The following is a 23,971-nucleotide window of genomic DNA, read 5'->3' as shown; positions in this document are numbered from 1 at the left end:
CTTTACAGAACAAGAATGGCAAACTATATTTCTCAAAACTCACTGTAGCTCTGTTTGCACAATTGTTAAGGAAACTTTAATGCGGTGGTGTAGACACCCTTCCCTACTCCATGCCATGTTCCCAACGATATCTGGCTCTTGTTTGAGATGTCTCTCTACGACATATATGGTGGGACTGCCCTTGATTATATAAATTTTGGTTAGAGGTTATCTCCATTTTGCAAAAAATTCTAGGCTCCCCTGTCCCTACTGATCCTGCATTTTGGCTGCTTAATCATTCACATACCTCATTGGGGTCCAAAAAAATACTTGCTACGCCATCTTAGTAATGCGGTCAGAGCAGTTATTCCATTACTTTGGAATTCCTGCACCCCTCTCATCAGTAAAGATTGGTTCCAGAGGATCGATTACTACATGTCCATGGAAGACCTCTGAAGCTCTTCTACCAATAGGCCCTCTACTTTCACCGATATTTGGTTCCCATGGCTGGAATATAAGTCCACCACATAAATTTAAAACTATGTGTCTTCAACCCACCATCCCAGGTAACATGTTTTGGCTTCCTTTTAATCTGCTACCATCAGTTTACCCTGCATACGGTGACCTTACTTTCTCCCCCCCCCCCCCGTTCCATATCCTCTGGTTCTTTTCTCTCTGCTCTGTTTTCCTTATGTTTGTACACATTTACAGCCATATTCAATTTGGAGCGAAAAGTCCGCGCTGGACTTTTCACTCCACATCGGAGCTTTTCTGGGGATAAAGTATCGGGCGCGTGCCTGCTATATCACCGTATTCAATTAAAACGTTACGAAAACGGGAGTCGGCGAAACAGGATCGGCGAAAAAAAACGGGATTTATCTGGAATAAATTGTAGGACCCCCCTAAAGCTCTCCAGATATGGGGGATCACTATGTGTACCCCTGTTTTAGCCTGCAAAAGAAAGTCTGGGTTTTACATAGCTGCGGCAGGTGTTTTTTCGCGACATTGAAGAAGTGATGCAGAAGAGCACTTAGGTTATTTTTTTCATTTTTTTAAGTGGTCCCATCAAATTTGGGGTAGATGAAAATGGGTACTAGCATATTTTTAAGTCCCTAAAGTGTTTTTTTTTTTTAATTCTGCAAAAATGCACCTGCCGCTAATAATCTATTCTAGAAAACACCTGCCGCATATTTGCAGAATAGCCCTGAACCTATTTCCCTATTTTTAAACACTTTTTTTTTCCTTTTTTTTTTTCACCCCAAATTTTTTAAGAAATTTTTTGGGGTGTCCCTATTTTTTTAAAAACTTTTTTGACACAGTTTATTTTTAAATGTCATTCCCAGGGGTGCAGGCTGTTTTTTTTAAGCCTACACCCCTAAACCCCAATTCTGCACTTTTTTTTCGCCATGTAAAACATGGTGAAAAGTTATCCCCATTTTTTTTCAAAGACTTTTTGCACCTGCGAAAAGTCTTTGAAATTGAATACGGGGATAATTGAAATCGGCGAAAATGACGTCATCGGCGATAATTTATCACCGATTCCGAACTTTTCGCTCCAAATTGAATACCCCTGTTAGTGTGTTACTGTACAAATTTTACTGCATTGGATCCCAATTTATGTACACTTTTGTTATATTATCTGTTTTGATACGGATATGCTTGTATTATACTGTTTCTGTATATCTGTTTATTTGGAACCTTTAATAAAAGAAAACAGAATGCACACAATATGGGCAACAGCACCCTCAGTGCATAATTCCCTTCAATCCAGATAGACTTCAAGAACTGAAAGCAGTCTCTCACCGGCAATCCCCTTGTTAAGATATGTTTACAAGAAGAAACCAGTATAGACTTTGCCTTATATTACTGGGTCTTTACTGTTGAATCCTCACTGGTTCCATCTGTTAATGTTTCTGTTGTTCAGGCACAAACAGATAGCCAGTCCAGGGCAACATGTTTTGGCTAAATCCCTTTTTTAAACCATAATTCTGATAAAGGGACTTACCTGAAATGACCCTGCTACTGTATTTCCTTAATTTCCAGAGCTCCTGGATCGATATGGCATCCTCCCAAGAGATTCTATCAGTTCTTTCAATTATGACATTTCTACTCCTGCCTTGTGAGCACTTACAGCACAGCTCAGTACAACTCACTAAAGACCTGTCTACTGAATCAAATTGAGAGGACTTACCTCCATCTTCTGCCATTCTGATTACTGTACCAGTATTTTCAACAAATTTCCCAACAAGATTAGTTGTGCATTGTTCCCTTTCCCTTGTATCTCACATAGGGCGGAATGCATCAAGCATCGCATTTTGGATGGAATGCATTCCGCCAATCATCGCATGCATGCCGGCGTTTATTAACACCATATACATGATGATTTAAGCAAAGGACACCTCTTCCAATAAGAGCTGTTCTTTGCAGGTTTATGACCCAGAAGTCCCTCTGAGCATGTGCGGCTGCCGGCCAGCATGTGCGTGAACCGGGGGGGACCCTGGGAGGGATCCCATTGGATCCATCAAGAGGAAAACTCAGAAAAGAAGCTTATAGGCTTCTATTAGGCAACGCCAACTAAAGATGGCTTTGCCTATCGTGACTTTCCAGGGCTTGGTGCATACAAGAAATTAGGTCACACCTCCAAAAACTGCATTTTCTGAGGTTTCACCAGATTTTTCTGCAGTGTGCACCCTGCCCCTGATGAGGCCTCACAATAAGGCTGTAAGACTGAGACAAAATCCTTTTTTTTCCCAGTGCTTCCAGCAAGTCCTTTCATCCATCTCTTTGTCTCTTTGTCCCCTGTGCTTACATTCCCTTCCTCTTTTTTTTTTGCCTTTCTGTCCACGATTTCAGCTTCAGCTTTATCCTATGTCTGTCACAACTTAATTAGCCTTATCTGTTGGTTATTCATTGCAATAAGTACCAGATGCTCAGTCATTTACTCATTGTTATACTTATCTCTATTAGTGGATTGATTGTTGCTGATTTTAATAATGGCTATAATTTTCTTGTTACTTTTTTGAAAGCTCAATAAAATTATATTTTCAAAAGAAAGCAATTTGGATGTATCCGACCATTACTTCCATAATCTCAATATTTAGTTTTTGTGAGGCAATGACATCAGGCAATATTTAAGGACACACACATACTACATTTTAAATACAGTGTTTGGAATTTTGGTTCCTGCAGAATCGATTCATATTTGCATGTAAGTTTACAGGAATTACACAAGTGCAAATATGAATTGAACCTGGTGTGTATATATAACTTTTAACTTGAGAGTCAAAGGTGTGTTTTATATTGGCTTTGCATTAAATCTCACTACATGTAAAAATGTTTAGTATACACTTATTGTGCACTTAATGAGCTTTAGAAGAATTTACGAAGCATGGGAGTACGGTAAGCTGTAATATAGAGATAGATTTATACTTGATAAATGCTACCTCAAAGCTAATTGGTTTCAGGGGGCAACATCTGCACTCTTTGAAGGCTTGATATATCTCCCACTGAGAGAGAAAGCAATAAAGTAAAAGATTAAGGGGTATATGTACTAATAATCGCGGCACTGCCACGATTATTATGTATCTATCTCGCCGGGAATATTTTAATTTTTAATAAAATTATACCGGCTATGTACTACCGGGAACTCACAGGGACAGCAGTTGCAGTAACCGCTGTCCCCACGAGTTATATCCCTGGCATTTTGGAGAAGTCTTTCGCTGAAGTGAAAGACTTCCCCAGGGGAAGCTGTCACTGCGTATGCGCACAGACTCAGCTTCCAGAACTGGCCAGGGGTGCAGGGGAGAGAGCGAAAGATCTCTCTCCTGCCCCTGGAGCACCCATAGGCTTACAGTAGTTTACACCATCTGAAGATGGTATAAACTACTGGTACTAAACTCCGAAAAAAGTATGGAGAATTTACCATAAACTTGCTGTAAGTACTGTAGATCGTCGATCACTTTTTTGAGTATAGAATCAGTGGAATGGAGGGGGGAAAACCCGATTGCAGAGAGCAGGGAGTGAGGAGAGAAAGTGGGATAGCTGGTTGTACAGTATATAAGTTGTAGTTTGGAGACAAAGACAGGAGAGAAATAGAGTGGTAGTTGGAGAGAGGATGGGTCAACAAATGGTTTCCATAGGATTAGTGAAATTTTATATTTAAAGGAATGTATTGGGGATGGCTTAAATAAAACTTGGGAATGAAATGTTTGAAAAAATCCAGTGAATGAGTGATGACTTCAGTATTACCATGAAATGGAAATACATAGGGGCCTACGTATCAAGAATTTTTTTCATAGAATTATGTGGAAACTGCAGTCTCTGCATAATTTTATGAACTATTGCTATGTACTAATAGCACAATGCAGGAGATTTCACAGAAATCTCTGGCAGAGTGCTAATTAGCACTGTAGATCACAGTCCCCTTTATTATAAATGGGACTACGATCTCAGCCCTATGTACCAAACTTCAAAAGTTAAGTTTTTCAGATTTTGGACCCGGTAGTTTACTCCATCTTCGGATGGTGTAAACTGCTTTAAGCCTATGCAGACTTACAAATAGGAGAGAGATCTTTCGATCTCTCTCCCGCAGCCACTGGCCGGTGGCGGAAGCTAACACTGTGCGCATGCGCAGTGACAGCTTCCACAGGAGAAGTCTTTCACAAACGTGAACGACTTAAATTAAATGCCCGCGAGTTCCCCTTTGTATGTAGTGGTGATATTTTTATTAATAATGAAAATATCTGTCGCGATATGAAACCTTCACAATTGTGGAGGTTCTGTGATTATTAATACATAGGCAGTGGTGTAAGTTGAAGTACAACTATAACACAATGCTTCAACTAATATAATTAAATGAGATAACATTAGAAGAACATAACAGACTAGAAACATGCACTATGGATTTAATAAATGGTAGAAATTAATGAGATTAGAAAATATGAATGGAATTGGAAAAGATACAATGATAGATAAAGTAAATAGTTTTGAAGCTATACATAGATGCAATCAATATTTGTATACAGCATTGCCCAATAATCTCCCTATGAGACAATAATGACTATAATGACATACCTGCTTTATATAAGATTATGACAATGAGAAAGAATGAACAATGTGATCTACGTATATTTAAATAAGAATCTTTGTGGCTTACACTGTGTGAAGTTATGTGAATAGGAATAACAGATGGTCAATGAAGACAAGCCGTAAGAGAGGAGATTTTTGATTAAACACATAAGTGACTGCCTATCATGACAAATTAAATTGAATGCTTATCTGCTTAACTGGAATAATTATTATGTCCTGTTTGGATGAGAAGTGTACATAAGCATTAACCTGTGGTACAAAAAATACAATTAAATTAGAAATGGGGTAGTGTTTTGGAGTGCTAAGATACCATGTGAAGCTAGGTGATCCAATGCTAGGGTGGTTTAAACAAGTATGAAGCAAGGAAAGAAAGTAAAAGGCAGACAAGGGATATTCAGCTTAAATAAATGTACAATGAAGCATCATTTAACTGATTGAGGGAATGTGGAATTAGGTAGTCTACTGTAAATGAATGCAGATAAAAGATGGAGAGATGAGGTTACAAACTGGAGTAATCCTCATGCAATTATTGTAATCTGTTACAAGAATAATATTAAATACTTACCATGAATTACAATACACACTGAATAAGTGCACAGACCTCGTTCTAAAAACTTTTTTCTACACTTTTTTCACTATATTGTGAAATATTTTGCTGATTTGAGATTCATGAATACAATGTGTTTTATTGCTAAATTATGCTAATAAAAGTTATGTTTTATTTGAATATTCCTATGGTAGGGTCATTAACATGTACATTTGGTTTCCATGTTCCTGACCCTAGGCCAAACACACCACACAGCACAATGAAGACAAGACACAAGACACATACAATTAACCACAGATCAAGAAAATGTTACTTAATGTAAACTAAATTGGAGCAGATCAGATAGGGAGGGTTTATGTACAAATTGCGCACTTTTGCCATCCATGACGTATTTATGCCATGGCCACCACTTCCCAAATGGAGAGGAGGATAGGGTAGAATAAGTAAATATCTGTCTTAAGCTGGTTACACACCACATGATATGTCGTCTGATACTGTATATTGTCCCAACGTGGATTGGAGCGATATATCCTACACATAGTATAGTGAGTGCTCTCGATCCGTAGTTCCCGGCCATCGCTCATTGAATGTGCTACACATCCAATGGGATGATTCAATGATGACGTAGTGTAGTTACATGTAGCATGTAATGAAACATCGCGCCGTTGTTTGGTGGATTGTGTAGTGTGTACGGCACACGTGATGTATCGTTACATCGTTCACTGCATTGCTGGGTCGCATTGTTGTAAGGTGTGTACCCAGCTTAAGGAATCAAAGGTGCAACAATATCTTTAAAGTCCATGTAAAAAATATTTTTTTTTTCTTTTTAGTTTGGTACTACTGTACTGATCATTGTTATTCTAAGACAAGCATTTATTTCATACAGGCACTCATACACACATCAGTACGGGATGTAGTCAGGAAGCCGGCGGTCGAAATGCTGACCGCCGGCTTCCTGACAGTGAAATCCCAGCATGGGACTTATGATAGCCGTCTAAATATGACGCCTATCATTAGCCCCACACCGAAATCCCAACGCCCGGCATACCGAACGCAAGTAAGCCGGGCATCGGGAGGTGATAGCCTCGCGGGGGTGTGGAGGGGTTACGTTTAGGGGCTCCCAGGAGGTTTTAGGGTTAGGCACCCCCCCAGGAGGGTTAGGGCCAGGCTAGGGGAAGGGGGGTTAGCATCAGGCACCCCTGAGGGAAGGTTATGTTTAGGCACCCCCCCGGAAGTGTTAGGTTTAGGGTGCGGGGAGGGAGGGTTAGGTTTAGGTGCCCCTGGTGGGAGGTTAGGGTTAGGCACTAGGGGGGGAGGTTAGGGTTAGGCACCCCTAAGGGAGGGTTACGGGGGTGGAGGGGAGGGTTATGGGTCTTACTTACCTCTGTCGGGATCTTCATGTGCCGGCCTTCCAGCGTCGGTATTTCATCTGCCGGGCTTAGGTCCAGCGGTAATTCATACCGATTTCATCAGTACTACTCTAAAAGTAAGGGGGCTGGCAATGATTAATTTGATTGATTTATAAAGCATTGCATTTAATCTGGATCTATAATTTAATCCTTTTAGATAGATTTGCATCACTCCTTCCCTTTGATTGATTTGTATTTTCATTAGAAACTTCCATGCTGATAATACAGCAGTAATAACAGTAATTTGGTGGCTCTGGATTTAAAATGCTTAGAAATATAAATAGCTACAATATAGCACAGTAACAACAGTCGAAGTGCATATGTTCTCACCCTTTCAGACAAAATACATTTGATCTAAACCTGTCATCAAAATATATTTAATATACAGTATTCTATTAAAAGATGAAATAATGATATTTATACACGGGTATACTTCTACCAAGTGTGCCGGCTTGTCTCTCCTTAAAGGTTCTTTTCACCTGTTATTAATCTTACCAAGTCCTTCAAACATTGCTTCTATTTTTATTAGTTATACACCTACTTGCCTAATTGCCTACAATGTTGTCAGTATGCTCAGCAGTCAGAGGCAGCCACTTGACTGGTTGGCAGACCCACTACTCCACTTATCCCTTGGCTTCCAAACTTCATTATAGTGTAAAAGCCCATTATAGAAAAATCAAGCACTATAATATGTGTTCACGCAGAGACTGCTGACATTGTGGTCAGTGTTGGAAATAGCAAGTCTCACTAATAAAAACAGTATACTTACGGTGGGCTATTTTTACATCAGTTCAAGCTGCACTCGCAGCACAAGGATAATGTACCTGGAATGGATTTTAGAATCCCCTCCTTACACCCCAGATGTGGATCCCAAAACCCACTATTGTAAGAACTACTTTTTTTTTAATTCTCTTTATTAAGTTTCCTCCTCATTTAAAAAACATAATGTAACATAGTCAGATTTTTCACAAATACATTTTCTTAATAACTGTAAAGGATTTGTAGGATCATATTTATATAAAACATCAACATACAAAATCAACTTACACAATTTGGCAATATCTAAATTCATCTTCATTTCCTTTCTTCCTCTTATGTCATTTGAGGTATGATTTCTTCCTAATTCTGATATAATAATTTCTTTTTATCTACATTGGTAATCCTAATCTCTATTTCAAATTTATTGGTGGATCTCCCAAGGTGATGCTTGTTTCATACCATTCCGTGTTCTCAAAACACTTATGCAGTTGTATTTTTATAGATTCAGGTAAAGAATGAATAAATCCTTCCTCTCAATATATTTTCCCTGTGTATAGCAGTTTCTATCCTTTCCATTCTAAATACAAAAAATAATATACTTAAAAATAAAGATATTTATGGTGGATTGGGTTCGATCCATATTTGTAATACCCCTTTTACACTGGAGCTAAAACCCGGGTTATTGCAGGGTTAACCCAGGCAGCTCCTTGGTGTAAAAGGGGAGAGGGTTGGATCGCCGGGTTGAGTGACCCTGCAATCCAACCCAGGTAAATAGCAGGGTTTAACACGGTAGTAGCCCGTGAAATCCTGCTGTGAGAACAGCGCACTCCGGGTCACGATGACCAGGAGTGCGCTGGAAGCCGGCCGATTGGTCCGGCTTCAGTGGCGCTTGGAGATGACGTCATCTCCAAGCGTCCACTTTCACTGGGGGAAAGCCGGGTCTATGCAGACCCGACTCCGGTGTGAGCGGCGCTGACTCGGGAATATCCCGAGTCGGTGCCGGCTAAATTCCGGGTCTGAACCGGATAGGAACTCTGGCCCTGATTCAGAGCCGGACGCTCTGACAGAGCGCTCGCTCTGAATCAGGGCCATCCTTCTTCATTTTTAGAGCGGTGGTCAAGACCATTGCGACCATCGGGCTTGCGACGAGACCCTTGTGGTAGGGTCTCGTTGCCGCAAGCCCTGGAGTGCTTTCGGCTCTATCAGAGCCGAAGGCACTCCCACTATAGAGCGATGGTCAAGACCATCGCGACCATCGGGCTTGCGACGAGACCCTTGTGGTAGGGTCTTGTTGCCGCAAGCCCTGGAGTGCTTTCGGCTCTATCAGAGCCGAAGGCACTCCCACTAACATCACTTGTGATGTCAGTGGGGCCGGCCCCAGAAGGTAGGCGTTCCCATGGGAATGCCTCTGTCTGGGCAGGCATGCCACCGGCACGCCCACCAAAGGGGGCGTGCTGTCACTCACCATCGACAGCACGCCCCCTTTGTAGCGAGACCCATAGCGACGGCTTGCCCGCCGCTCTCCGGGTCTCGCGCATGCGCACGATGGAGCCGCCTCCGTCTTGCGCATGCGCACTGGGCCAACATCGACCCGCTTGCGAGCGCTCATGAGCGGGTATGAATTAGGCCCTCTGTTCCAACTCTGGGTCAGACCCGGAATATTGGTGGAAAAGGGGTATTATATAAATTTTTTTTACCACTGCTAATACTATTGTAAGTATTGCTTCTTTTAGTATATCTTAGATCAGAATCTAATATCCCCAGAATTGCCCATTTTGCTGTACAAGGAACATATTCTACTAAGTGTGTATATGTAAAATTTTGTACCTGTCCCCAAAAGTGTTTTATCTCGGAACATTCCCATAAACAGTGATATAGTGAAGCATTAAATTCCTTACATTTAGGGCATTCATTTGATTCAGCAAGTCTCATCTTAAATCTCCTTTGTGGGGTTATACTCGTATATTTATTATTTATTTATTTATTACCAGTTATTTATATAGCGCACACATATTCCGTAGCGCTTTACAGAGAATATTTGGACATTCACATCAGTCCTCTATGGTATATATTCAAAATCATTTCTCTATATGACACAGATGTTATAGTTTTATTACAATATTCTAATGATCTTAATTCTCTACTGAAATATCAGGGAAGGTATCTTGCCATTTTTCAATTCCTCTCTCTATTATGGAGGTGTCTAACAATTTTCTCAGTAGATTATAATGTACTGTAATAGCCTGTCTAACTATTAGCTGTTTATTAAGTATTTTATCCTAGTAATTATTGATATCATTTTGCGATAATTCCTGTATCATTTCTTGAGCATAATGAAGGGCCTGGAATAATGCAAATGTATCCTTTAATAGTAAGATTACAGTATATTTCCTCATAAATTCCTCAATATACATCAATTTCCCCATTCTGGTGTTAATTAAATCCCCTATATTTATTATTCCATTTAGTTTCCATCTCAGAAAACGCTCAGCTGCTCCTCCCCTTTGCAATGAGCGATTGTTCACAAACTTCAAAAATAATGTTGATTAATCCTAATTGTTTCCTAATATTTTTCCAAGTTTCCCATACTGTCATTAATAAAGGATTATTTTGGATATCTATCGTGAGATCAGATCTTATAGCATGTAAAAATGAGATAAGTGACCCGTCTAGCAAAAATGATTGTTATAGTTTGGTATTTGCATAGTTTTGCATACACGGTCAGATTTTGTTAAAGATATGAACGATATCGATTGCAAATATCGTTCAATCGTTCATATATTTGACATGTGTGGCATGCATCGATGAATGATGCTCGTGCCCGCATGTCTGATAACGATATCTGAAATTTGATGTGTTTGCAGTCAGATTTTAATGATTTCATTCATTTTAATACTGTCAGAAATCGTTCATCGTTCATGAAATCGTTGGTAAAATCGTTCAAATCATTCATCGTTCAAATCTGACCGTGTGTATGCACCATTATGCATCCAATCCCTAATGTATCTAAGAATGCTAGCAATGTTATATCTCTTAATGTTCGGGAGATTTAAACCCCCTTCAGATACTTTTTGCTGAAGTTTAACTAGAGCTATACGGAGTTGTTTATTATTCCATATAAATTTCCTAAATTCTTTATTTAGCAATCTCTCATCCCTTTTCGTAAGTAGTAGAGTATAGTAGACTTGAAATGGGTATAGTATTTTAGGGAATAGTACCATCTTAATGAGATTTATTCTTCTAGTGTATTTAAGAGGTAGTTTTTGCCATCTCCTATTTAATTATTGTCCCCATGTTAAGCTTATACTGTACAATTTAAGAATTACTTCTTATATGTAAATATCCTGTAGTATACCTACATATGCCAATCGCTTAAAGCTGGACTCCCAAGTAGTGAAGGGCTGTGTGAAGATAAATATGTTTTCAATAAAAATGACTGTATGATTCCAGCATAACACTTTTGCACAGTGTGTCCTGAATTGTACTAGGTTGCCTGCATTCCTTAAATGTAATTAAACAATTTCCAGTCCGGATGAAACCAACCATTCAAAGGAAAAATGCCTATTGTCATTACCATTTCACCAGACAAAACTAAATCTGAAGTCCTTTGCTCATAATTCAAGAATAATGCAAACTTAATACATAACTGGGACTTTGAAATGTCTATGACACTGACATTGCTGTATAAAAGCAATATTTTTACACTGATGATCTATGCTAGAGGTGGGTTATTTGCTCTGATTACAGATTACAGTTTGAGGCTGTGGCTCTTACTATATTCTATCCAAGACTTGTATTTCTATCAAATTACAGACAAACAACGGGTGAAAAAAAACACCACATGTTATTTATTAAGGAACGGGAATGTTGGTGGGTTTGTCCAGCAAGCCACCGGATTTATTACGGATTGGTTTGGAGAGTAAAAACTCAAATAACCAGTGATGTGCTATGATGTCAGAATTTCCATGCATGCAGAATAGGGAAACTGCCATTAAGAATATTGCAAGAAAGCCCCTTGCTCTCCTACTGCAGTTCTACTAATCTGGGGGCAGGGGACAAGGGGTGCCACCTAAGATAACCAACCTAAAGCAATGTATCATACAGTAGTTCTTATCACTTTGACCACCATACTATATTGTGGAGCACCATACTCAGAAACCACTACCCCTTGAATGTGCCATGCCTCAGGACCCCATTATAATGATGGACTCAGTTCCAATAAATGCTAAGTGCAAGAATCTGTGGATAGATCTAAATTATTTTTAATGTAAAAAGTAAATGTATCCAAAGGCATAAAGCAGTGGTTCCCAAACTGTGCGCCGTGGCACCCTGGGGTGCCTCAGGACACTTGCAGGGGTGCCTCAGGATGGTGGTCCAGAACAAAATCAAATTCTTTATGGTCAATGTAATGTAAATATGTGGACAAACAGAAGCACAGACCCGTCCACCACCACATAACTGACCCTAAGGATGATGGGTAACCACAATTTACAAAAAAAAATTCTGAATTTCTCAATAACAAATTTTTGGCTTAGGGGTGCCGTGAAAACAATGCTGATACTCTAAGGTGCCGCTGTTCAAAAAAGTTTGAGAACCACTGGCATAAACTAAGTATTGTGTAGTGTAAATATATCACTCTTAACAAAGTATAAAAGAGCAGTAGTCCTAGATAGAACCATCCTGCTTTAGATAAACAGGCTTATCCTGAGAATAGGAAAAACCTGATAGCTTGATTTGCTGACAACATTGTACATCTAGCATAGAAAGATCACCTGTCACCTACACAGACACAGTGAAGGCATACATTGTATGGACTGACTTAATATTCAACAAAATGTATCCCATTGGGTGCACTTCATGTGTATCTTCTGTTACTCAATTCTTTAGGCATGTTTGTCATACTGAACCTCCTTCTTACACTCCTAGTTACCTCCTCTCTTCACAGCTCATGCAGAACATGCATTTATACTGTATTATATTCAGACTCCCAAACCAGCATTGCTGTGGTGACTGGATCATATAGTCCCACTAAGAACTGTTACCATTGCCATCTGGCTGGGCCAATATCCAATCTCTTGCATTTAATCTCATGTCCCAAGATAGCACTTTTGTGTAGATTTCTATAGATTGTAAGCTTGCAAGTACAGTAGCGTCCACTTACCTGTTTTCCTGCTGTTTTCCTAATATCTGGTCTTTATAACTGTGTGCCTGATTTAGAGGAGCAGAAATCCCACCACAACTGCGATTCTGTACGCATTTCGGTTCTGCGAAAATATGCTAATGCCGCAGCTACTAGGATTTGTACAGCCACACCATCGGTCACAAATCAGTCACAGAATCTATCCTCTCAGCAGCCATAGGAAGTAAGCCGCCGGAGCCTTTGCAAGTGCGTACACAGGCGCAGTCACAGGCTGAGACACACATTGGTTGCGACACGCCTGCGTTTAACTCGCCATCACCTTATTACCTACCACAAATGGTCCTCGCTGTGACCGCTGTCGGTAATCAAACTTGATGCGTGCGCAGTGCAACTGACGCATGCGCAGTACAAAATAAATCGTTCATCTCAGCAATCATCGGCCTTGCGTCCGCCTCTGAATCAGGCCCTGTGTTTGGTCCGAATTGGAAGGGACAGTATAGAATGCTGTCCCTTTATAAATGAAGGTTCATAGTACTAAAAATAACAGTAGTGTGATGTTTACTCTTTTTCCTGTTTCAGGTCAGATTCAGCAGTTCTATACAATGACCGATCTGTACTTGAAAATCACCATGTAAGTGCAGCATATCGCCTCCTTCAGGATGATGAGGAAATGAATATACTCTATAACCTTTCTAAGGATGACTGGAGGTGAGATGTGTAAGCAATATATAATCTGCTTTCTTTTGTAAGTATGCATGTATTTACTCAGAATCCTTTGGTGCAGGCATGTTTTGCTGTGTTATATGATTCTGTGGGGTGGCTGGGCTTCTACCTGCATACATTAAACATATGTCTGTTATTAAAACTTCACATCCTGTAAATACTATAGTTCAAATGTGCATTTCCGCACTTATCCCCTCTATTTGCCTGCATGGGATAGGCAGTGTAAGCGCTGAGATTCTATGACCCAAGAACACCTTTTGTTGAACACATTAGAACTTGTATGGCAGGGACTCTGGGCCTGATTCAGACCCGCTCGCGAGCGCTATGCGCTCACAAGCGGGTCGATGGTGGCCCAGTGCGCATGCGCACGATGGAGCCGGCTTCGTCTTGCGCATGCGCGAGACCCGGATAGCGACGGGCAAACCGTCGCTCCGGGTCTCGTACCAAAGGGGGCGTGCTGTCGATGTTGAGTGACAGCACGCCCCCTTTGGTGGGCAGGCCGGGGGAGTGGCTGCCCAAATGGAGGCTTTCCCATGTGAACGCCTCCGTTTGGGGGCGGCCCCACTGACATCACGAGTGATGTCAATGGGAGAGATTTCGGCTCTGTGAGAGCTGAAATCTCTCTGGGGCTTGCGGCAACGAGACCCTACCACAAGGGTCTCGTCGCAAGCCCGATGGTCGCGATGGTCTTGACCATCGCGACCATCTTCCTGGCCGCTCACTATATGCGAGCGGCCGGGAGGCCGCTCTAAAAAACAAGAAGGCAGGCCCTGATTCTGGCAGAGCGTCCGGCTCTGAATCAGGGCCTCTGTGCTAATAATGCCTCTTATCTGCAAGCAAATAAAGGGCCTTATCTGAGTGAGACATAAATGTGATTTGTGGCATCTTTTCGCAATGCACATCTTTTTTTTTCGTTAGACAGACATGCGACTGTGTACACCTAGGCCAATGTACATTAAGGGCATGGTGTAGTCGCGGATTGCAATTAAATGAATAAATAAAATGTCTGGCAAAAAGTCACAAACATAATCATTTGGAAAGGTTGGCCATGCATTCCCTGGTGTAAGTTGCACAGTGATGATGATGATTACTTCTTTTGATTGGCCATATTCCAGGACAGGGATGTGTGGCTAGGGGATTGGCTAAAACCGCAATAGGGTTACAGCCATTTTGTTTGATTTCAAGATATTTTCTTACCACTCTAATAAAGAGCCCCCTCATGCCCCTTTATATGCCAGCCCAGAGCCTCTTCAAGCCCCTTTTATATGCCAGCCAAGAGCCTCCTCATATCCCTTTATATAACAGTCCACAGCCTCTTGATGACCCTTTAAATGGCAGACCAGAGCCTCCTCATGCCCCTTTAGATGGCAGACCAGAGCTTTTTAATGCCCCTTTATATAACAGACCAGAGCCTCCTCATACCCCTTTATATGGCAGACCAGAGCCTCCTCATGCCCCTTTCTCATGCCCCTTTATATGACAGACCAGAGCCTCCTCATGCCCCTTTATATGGCAGACCAGAGCCTCCTCATGCCCCTTTCTCATGCCCCTTTATATGACAGACCAGAGCCTCCTCATACCCCTTTATATGGCAGACCAGAGCCTCCTCATGCCCCTTTCTCATGCCCCTTTATATGGCAGACCAGAGCCTCCTCATGCCCCTTTATATGCCTCAGAGTTGCCTCTTGCTTCTTATATGACAGCCCAAATTTCCCTCATACCCATATATTCCAGCCCAGAACCTCCTCATACCCATGTATATGCATCAGAGCTGCTCATGTCCAATTATATACCTGTTATGAATCACTGGGTAGATTCACTGTGTGTGAATGGTTAAAGTAATCAGAAAAGAGGAACACAAAGGAGCTTGAAGAAGACTGGATAAGAAAGTAGCCAAAAGGCCTGCAGTAGTCAGAAAGGTCAGAAAACAACAAGGTAGGAGATGCGGAATTGGCCCAGTGGTAGCCTTGAGTGCTGATGTGTACAAGGTTTGAGATGTGAGAAAATGATAATTATAGCCTTGAGGTTGATATATACTTTGTTGAGGTGTGGCCTTGTGGCCGAGTTGCAGCCTTGAGGGCTGTTGTGTACTTGGCTGGGATGCGGCCTTGTGGCCGAGTTGCAGCCTTGTGGGCTGATGTGTACATGGCTGGGATGCGCCTTGTGGCGAAGTTGCAGCCTTGAGGGCTGATGTATACTTGGCTGGGATGCGGCCTTGTGGCTGAGGCAGTCGTGAAAGTCTTTTGCTCAGCTGTGGCCTAACGGCCGTGATGTGTCCGGGATGAAGTAAGAAAAGTCCACTCAGATGCAGCAGTGCGGCTGAGACTGCTGTGATGTTGGTAACTAAAAGTCCACTCAGACGCAGCAGTGCGGCTGAGACTGCTGTGAAGTTGGTAACTAAAAGTCCGCTCAGACGCTGCAGTGCGGCTGAGGCTGCTGTGAGGCTGGTAACAAAAAGTCCACTCAGATGCCACAGTACTGCTGAGGCTGTAAAGATACACGCTGGACAGGAGGTGCTGGAACACACTGCGAGAATGATCTCCACACACGGAACCGGAAGACACATGCTAAACGCTATAGCCGGCATCCGAGCAGAGAATCAGCAGAGGTGAAAAAGGAGAAGGATCCAATCAGGACAGGGCAGATATGATGGTGCAGCCAGGTAGGAGAACCTCATGAAGTAGCAGCCCGGCATCCTGGTCTCTTAGCAACGGGCCTGAGAGGATGCCTGGAGCACTGTTGTCAAACAAGGTGCAGCGGTGGCTTGTGATAGTACCCTAACCCCCTCATGCCCTTATATCTGCCCATAGCCCCCTCATTCCTATATGTCTGTCCAGAGCCCCCTGATGCCCTTATGTCTGCCCAGATCCTCCTCAAGCAATTATGTCTGACCAGAGCCTTCCCTCTGCCCAGAGGCCCCTAATGCCAAATTATTTGCCAGAACTCCATCATGCTCAGGACAGCAACTCATTGCCCCTTATACCAGAGCTCCCTAATATGCCAAAGTTCCTCATGCCTTTATATGCTGCCAGCCAAGACTGAAAGCTTTCCTTCAGCTGTCTGAAGAGGAACTAGGCTCAAGCACCTTTGTTATCTCCACGGCTGGCACCCACAGGCAGAAGGAACATTCAGATGAGGCTGGTCGTGGAGCAGGCTGAATAAGAGTGGCAGAAAGGGTTTCCTGGGTGCTGCCCATCCGTGATTAACAAGCCTAGAAATCCAAGATGTGTGGTCAGGCCGCACTACAGGGCCATGAGTTTTACATGTCTGCTTTACACTTACAGATTATATAGTATTTAAAATTGCATGTAAAGATGGATCAAGCTTGTTTTAAACATGTGGCATAATTACAAAGTATGTACCAGTTCACTGAACACCATGCTGCTCCACAGATACAAATATATATTCATTCAAAACACAAAGATAATTATTTAATAATTTCAGACAATTACAAATGTCTGGGGCACCTATGGGAACCATCGTAGCAGTTCATGTTGTGCCGCATGGGTAATTAACAGCAGTAGCGGCTCCTACTTTCTTTAGTCAGGGGGCCTGCCTGGGTTGCAGATCTTGTCATGATGGCGGCAAGAGCGAGCATGCACAATTAATCTGTCAGGAAAGAGAACAGCATACATGCGCACAAAACCCGGCTTCTATGGAGTACAGCGACTGCAGCATTTAGAAGCCAGGTAACGCTGGTGTACAATCAGCAGAAGTTGCTTCCCATTGGATGCACTTTCTGCCAATGAAAGTGGTGTGTGATTAGCAGAAGAAAACGCTTCCAATGTAAAGTCTGTCAGTGCACGGACCGGGGCTTACTGAAGATGGTGAATTTTCTCAATCTTCTTTCTTCTCAACCCACACTCTTTTCCCTCTCCCCCTCATTCTTCTCTTTCTCTCTCCTTTTGTTTTTGTCACACCCTATCTTCTCTCTCCCCCTTTTTTCTCACCATTCCCTTATTTACCCACACTCTCTCTCTCTGGGAAATGATAATTGGTAGGATACAGGGAGAAGAAAGAGGTTGGGCATCCCCTAAAGCACCCAACTGTAATCACCACCACATGTCCCTTAAGTACCATTCAGATCTCCCGATGCCATCAGACCTCTCACATACCCTGAAGTGAGAATCAGACCTCCCTTATAACAAAAGACCCCCTTCATGCCCCTTAAATACCAGTCAGACCTCCCTCATAACCAGCACCTGCCCATTAAGAGCCAACTAGATCTCTTCCTTATGCCCATCAGATCCTCCACATGCCCCTAAAGGGCCAAACAGACCTCATCCACATGCCATTAGAACACCTCCACATGCCCATTAAGCGTCAATAAGACCACCCCCACATGCCCATCAGACCGACCATGTGCCCCATAAGTGCCAAACAGACTTCCCCCACATGCCCCTTAAGTGTCAATCAGACCTTCACAGCACATATAATGTACAATTACAGCCAATATTACACATATCAATGTTTGGTTGTGGACTGCCACTCTATATCATCAACGCAATCTAGTTTGTGCAGTAGCTGTTGACTAGACTGAAGGACACACAGATATGACTGAGACACAGACTCACTGAGAGAGCAGAAAGAAACACAAGCAGGACTGAAGGACAAACACTGTCAGAGAATCGACAGTAGAGGTAGAGACACAATCAGGATTGAAGGAAAGTCACATTGACAGTGCTAGAAGACAAGCTCACAGGTCAGAAAGACAGACACACTTGCAGAGCAGACCGAGACACAAGCAGGGCTGAGGGACAGTCACACCGACAGTGATAGAAGACAAGCTCAGAGGTCAGACAGATACACTGACAAGTCAGACAGACACACTGATAGACTGCGGATCCATCTACAGACTTCCCTGAGGGGAATCCCCACTTCCCATAGCTGTGTGCTGGATACCTCTTAATGAAATAAAGGAGACACTAAGCACAAAATTGGTCTGTTCTGCTACTTCCTGAAACAGTTCCACACCTACACGCTGCTGTGTGCTTGGCTGCAGTGGGGCTAGGGAGGCTGCTGCTGCTCAGTCTCCTCTGCCTGCGCGGGGTTGGAGGAGATCAATCACACTGGATTTGCCCCTGGATTTGCACACTGGATTTGCCACCCTCTGGATTTGCACGTGGCTGAGGGGTTTACAGCACCCCCCATGTTCAGCATGCTGCAAATACTTTTTTTCAATTTTTTCCCTAAGGGGGTTCTGGCCACACCTCTTGCAATTAGGCCACACCCCTTGAAAAAGTACTGGGGTGTGGATCAGCTCTCTATGGCCCTGTATGGGATAGTTATTAGGGTATAGTCTAATGAACTCCCCATTGGAAGTCATGACAATATAAATAATAATAAAATTACTTTAGTAATTCCAAAGTAAATATTGATTAATAGCACAATAATAATAATAATAATATATAATATATGCAATAGGGTTTAAGACCTGTAAATAAATCTACAAATAAATAGTACACACTGCCAATTTTACATAATCTAAATATGGGAACATAGATAATGTAAGATTAAAAATAGGAATACATGATTTAATAATAGTATAGTAGTTAAAAAAAGTATACAAAATTGGAAATCAAGACATGTAATACATAAATCATGAAAACAAATGAGAGGTTGACTAATTACCCAATTATTATAGCGTCTTGAAGATACAGTACTACAGGAAGAGGCATATTATGATAAATGAAAATAATAAAAGCTTTCATTTATATAAAACTTATTTTAATAGTGACATGAATATAAATACTTTGTTAAATCCCAATGGGCATCTATTATGTAAGGTATATATACAAAATTTCTCATAATTTAAGAAGTTTTCTATCTCCATTATGTAAATAGGGAATACCAAATTCAATGCATTTACATTTAAATTGTGCTGAGTTTCAATTACAAATTAAGTCAAAAACAGAACAATAATTGAGTAAGCTTTCTGTTCTTGTTGGTATTAAGGATGTGCCTGATTATGTTTATATAATCTAACAAGAAAGTTTTCTACTTAGAAAAGATTTTTCCAACACTGCAATTCACAAGGCATGTCCTAACCCACAAAATCACATTGACAATTAATAGATGAAGAAATATTTTATTGGAGTTTAGTTATGACATACATAATTGTTCCTTTTCAAGATAAAATCGACAACTTTTAATTTCAATATTTTCATTCATTTTTAAAAGGAAACACATTAGGTAAATTAATTTGCTCAAAATTAGGATCCTTTATAGCAAAATATTGGGTCACTTGCCAACATATTGGGTAAATAATATTGCATATTTATTATTTTTTATAATATTCAGTTATGTGGGGCTTTACCAAGAGTGTTTTGTGCAAATAATTCTCAGATTATCCTAAAAATCACCCAATTTTCAAATGTGGTCATCACAAACCCAGTCAGTAAAGGTTAAGATTACTGAATGACACAACTGTGTAAATGGGACATTGCTAATAGCTAAGAACAATGCTTTGCACTTAGATTCATAACACAGTTAAATACAATGTGAAACCTGTCACATTCTGCCAAGGTAAGAAGTTATTGAAGAGGAAATTACCATGTATTGCCCTATATTTTATTTTATTAAATTCTAAAGAAAAAACATAAAGATACAAGACATATATTTTTTTCAATGTCTTAAATTCATTTAAATTAAACTAATCTTCTGAATAAGTAGAAAGTATAAGTTTACCTCCCTCAGAATAAAGATATCTGCCAGGGTTTTGTGACACATATGGTTTGCAGTAGAAATGTCACAAACAATTAGCAAATGCACAAGAAAAAATAAAGTCTTACACGCTCTTTTACTTTCTGCCTTATGACAACCCTGAAGGGAATTCCGGGCCTTGGTGATTGAGATGGTGTTGGCCACAGATATGTCCTGTCACTTCCAACAAATCAAAGCAATGAAGAATGCGTTGCAACAGCCGGAAGGGTGAGTAACCTTGTTATGATGTCCTGTGGTGAAAGATTACAGCAAATAATTGTAGTTTGTTAATATTTTACACTTTAAACCTATATTATGAAAGCTACAATATTGTGTTCTCTGATGTCATCAGTAAATGTGAAGAATTAAAGATTGAGATCATATTCTAATAATTATACTCAACTTAAACTACTGTAAGTGCACACTTCTTGTATAATACAGTCTTGGTGCCTGCTCATACTTATATAGAAGCTGATTCAATTGGCTGTGAGGTCTCGTAGTAGCATAGGGGGGATTTATCAAATCTTGGAGATGAGATAAAGTGGAGAGAGATAAAGTACCAACCAATCAGCTTCTGTCATTTTTCTTTCAAACAGATACATCTTCCCCATAGTGTGTTATGTTCCTATGTGATATTTAGATGTAGGGATGTGCACCGGACCATTTTTGCCGGATTTGGATTTGGTTCTAATTCGTCGTCCGGCTTTGGATTTGGATTTGCCAAACTGACTGGCTTTGGATTTGGATTTGCATTTTTTGCCATAATTCGCAAAAAAATCTAAAATGACATAAATTGGGCTTTTTTTTCTTCCTAGAGTGTTATTTACCTCAATAACATTAATTTCCAGTCATTTACAGTCAATTTAGACTACCTCACAGCTTAAATTATTGTTTTCACCATTATTGGCCAAGGGTTGCAGTGAGCTGACTGGTTACCAAGCGTCAGAGCAGCGGCGCAGTGGCACAGACACCACAAAGTCACGGTGCTTGTATACATAGAGGGCTAAGGCCCACAGAGTCACTGGGCTTGTATACAGTGGGCTAAGCCCAGTCACGGAGCTTGTATAATATTATAAATACACACAGTGGGCTAAGTCCAGTCACGGAGTTTGTATAATACACACAGTGGGCTAAGTCCAGAGTCACGGATCTTGTATAATACACACAGTGGGCTAAGCCCAGTCACGGAGCCTGTATAATACACACAGTGGGCTAAGTCCAGTCACGGAGCTTGTATGATATAAAAACACACAGTGGGCTAAGTCCAGTCACGGAGCTTGTATAATACACACAGTTGGCTAAGTCCAGTCACGGAGCTTGTATAATACACACACAGTGGGCTAAGCCCAGTCACGGAGCACACAGTGGCAAGAACTACTCTCTCTAACTGTAATCTAACTCTAGTCTCACTTTTCCCCTCTCTATCACTAACTAACTAAGCGTGACTGTTCCGTCTGATACAGTCACGCGAAATGGCGCCGACAGCCGGGCGCCGCGCCTTTTATAGAGGCCGAACGTCACCCGGCTCTCGTGAGAATCCGACGCTGGCCGGGTGATGTTCGGCCTCGAGGTGGAATCCGAGTCAGGCGGGAACACCCGAACTTGCGTTCGGGTGGACTCGGATTCCACCTGTTCGGAGCGGTTCGGATTCCTCAGAATCTGAACCGCTCATCACTATTTAGATGTGGTCATTACTGTAATTATTACTGGATATGTGCGCAGAAACTACTATATAGCCTATCTGCTAATTGAACTGGCCTCATAGTGTGTAATCAAAAATAGAAATTGTATGATACAGGACATTGAATAAAATGGTGATATGAGACTCCATGTTGTATTATTTTTGGATTACGAAAGTAGTATCTTATATGTGTCATTTTAGACCTATGAATGCTGAAAAAAACATCTCCAAGTATCCAGTTCTAAGGTGAAGAGTACACAGTCTGATCAGATTACTTGGCCCAAGAATAAAGTCAGATTTTACCATTATATGCATACACGTCTGACAAAACACAACTAACATTTTTGTATGATGATATGGTCCACATTTACCACCGTCCTCATCAATATATGATAGCTCACATCAGGTGTTGACTGGGATCATTAGTATTTTTGGACCTATACAGGCTGCAATTTCTGGCCAATAAAGGCTAAACTGGCTTAATTGAGCATTTAAATGGTATTAATTCTCCACCCAAGTCTCCTCTAATTCAAGCATCTTGTATCCTGATGTGAATAAACAATGATTTATTTATTTACAAAAAATATATCCATAAGGGAGAAAAGGCCAAGCCCATAATAGAACTGATTATGTTGGCTACCACCAGACAGGTATTCAAAAAATAAAGCACATGCAGACTTATTTAATGATGCCATGCAGTCAGATCGCTGGTTTAAAAAAACTCTAATATGTTGTTCACATATAAATTGGGCTAGGCACTCAGATTTAATTTGTATATTAAAAGCAATTAAGGCAAATTGAATACAATTTAATCTCTAATTATCCCAATTAGTAAAACAATTAAGTCATGCGAAAATACAAAGGATTTACTGATGTAGTTAGTTAGGCTTTTTTTTATCTGTACTCTGTACACAGGAGGAGCTCACAGTTCATCTTTGTTGAATATGACGCTTGTGTTTGCATTCAAATACATACTGATGTAAAACTGGGCTACTGTACATCTCCATTTGATTCAGGTCCAAGTTGAGGCTGATGATAATGTACACTAATTTTGGCTATAATTACCAGAATAGGGACATCCTGGAAGATAGCCACTCTGAGATATTAGTATGCTTGGGGCCTGACGCTATGCTGGTATTCACGCTCACGCAATTGTTTTTTTTGTCTGAGTATGCATCTGAGTTGCAGCAGCGCATGGGCCTCGATTTTGAACATACAGAATCACAGTATAGATTTGGACTCATGGTAGCAGAAATGTTAAGGGCGTTAATGGTCGGTGACTGGGAGGTAATAGGGGACGCTGACAGTCGGTGTCTCAGTCCTTGCACATTCGGATGCATGGGTGTACACCAGGGAAGGACTTTTGTAGTGGCAATAGCCTAAAGACGCACATGTGACTGCGGCAGAAATGCGCTGTCTCTGGCTCAGGCCCTAAATGAGAAAGTCAAATTTTCCTGGGATGGAGGTGGGGACGCCAAGTTTTCCTATAACAAGGTCTTGTTAGAACCAGACAACCATATATAAGTGGATGTAAACAAAATAACCATGGGAGGAAATAAGGCAGTAGAGGTTCATCCATGTGGAAAAGAAACATGCAGCGCAGATTGATATATTGATCATGATATAAATAGCGGTGGAGCTGTTAGCCCACATTAAGGAATATACAACCATACAAATTGAAGTAGATGCTTTAGAGTACATTGGAGGGATGTATTATTATTCATATATTGTATATGTATGTATTGTTATTCAGGGATGTAGTATCTCTGGATGGATCATTTGTGTCTTTATACAAATTTAGGGTACACTGGGATGATTAATTGATGGAGACTATAAAATAAAGATTGCTCAAAACTGAGCAGGTGATCACTCTTTTATACCAGAACTAAAACCTGAGTTATTGCAGGGTTAACCCAGGTAGCTCCTTGGTGTAAAAGGGGACA

At 41.1% G+C, this 23,971-nt stretch overlaps 1 protein-coding gene across 2 annotated transcripts in view; it reads left to right on the top strand.

Moving 5' to 3' along the window:
• Positions 1–23,971, top strand: part of PDE1C (phosphodiesterase 1C) — a 648,265-nt gene that overhangs the window by 538,052 nt on the left and 86,242 nt on the right. For both annotated transcript variants that reach the window (XM_088464282.1, XM_088464275.1), the window contains exons 9-10: positions 13,502–13,630; positions 20,474–20,575. In XM_088464282.1, coding sequence (XP_088320408.1) covers positions 13,502–13,630; positions 20,474–20,575 — 231 coding nt within the window. The remainder of the gene's footprint in view (positions 1–13,501; positions 13,631–20,473; positions 20,576–23,971) is intronic.

Source organism: Taudactylus pleione, unplaced genomic scaffold, assembly GCF_031769625.1.
Source record: "Taudactylus pleione unplaced genomic scaffold, aTauple2 ptg000054l, whole genome shotgun sequence".
NCBI lineage: Eukaryota > Metazoa > Chordata > Amphibia > Anura > Myobatrachidae > Taudactylus > Taudactylus pleione.
Note: the sequence above shows the minus strand (reverse complement) of the source record. Positions and strands in the feature narration are given on the sequence as shown.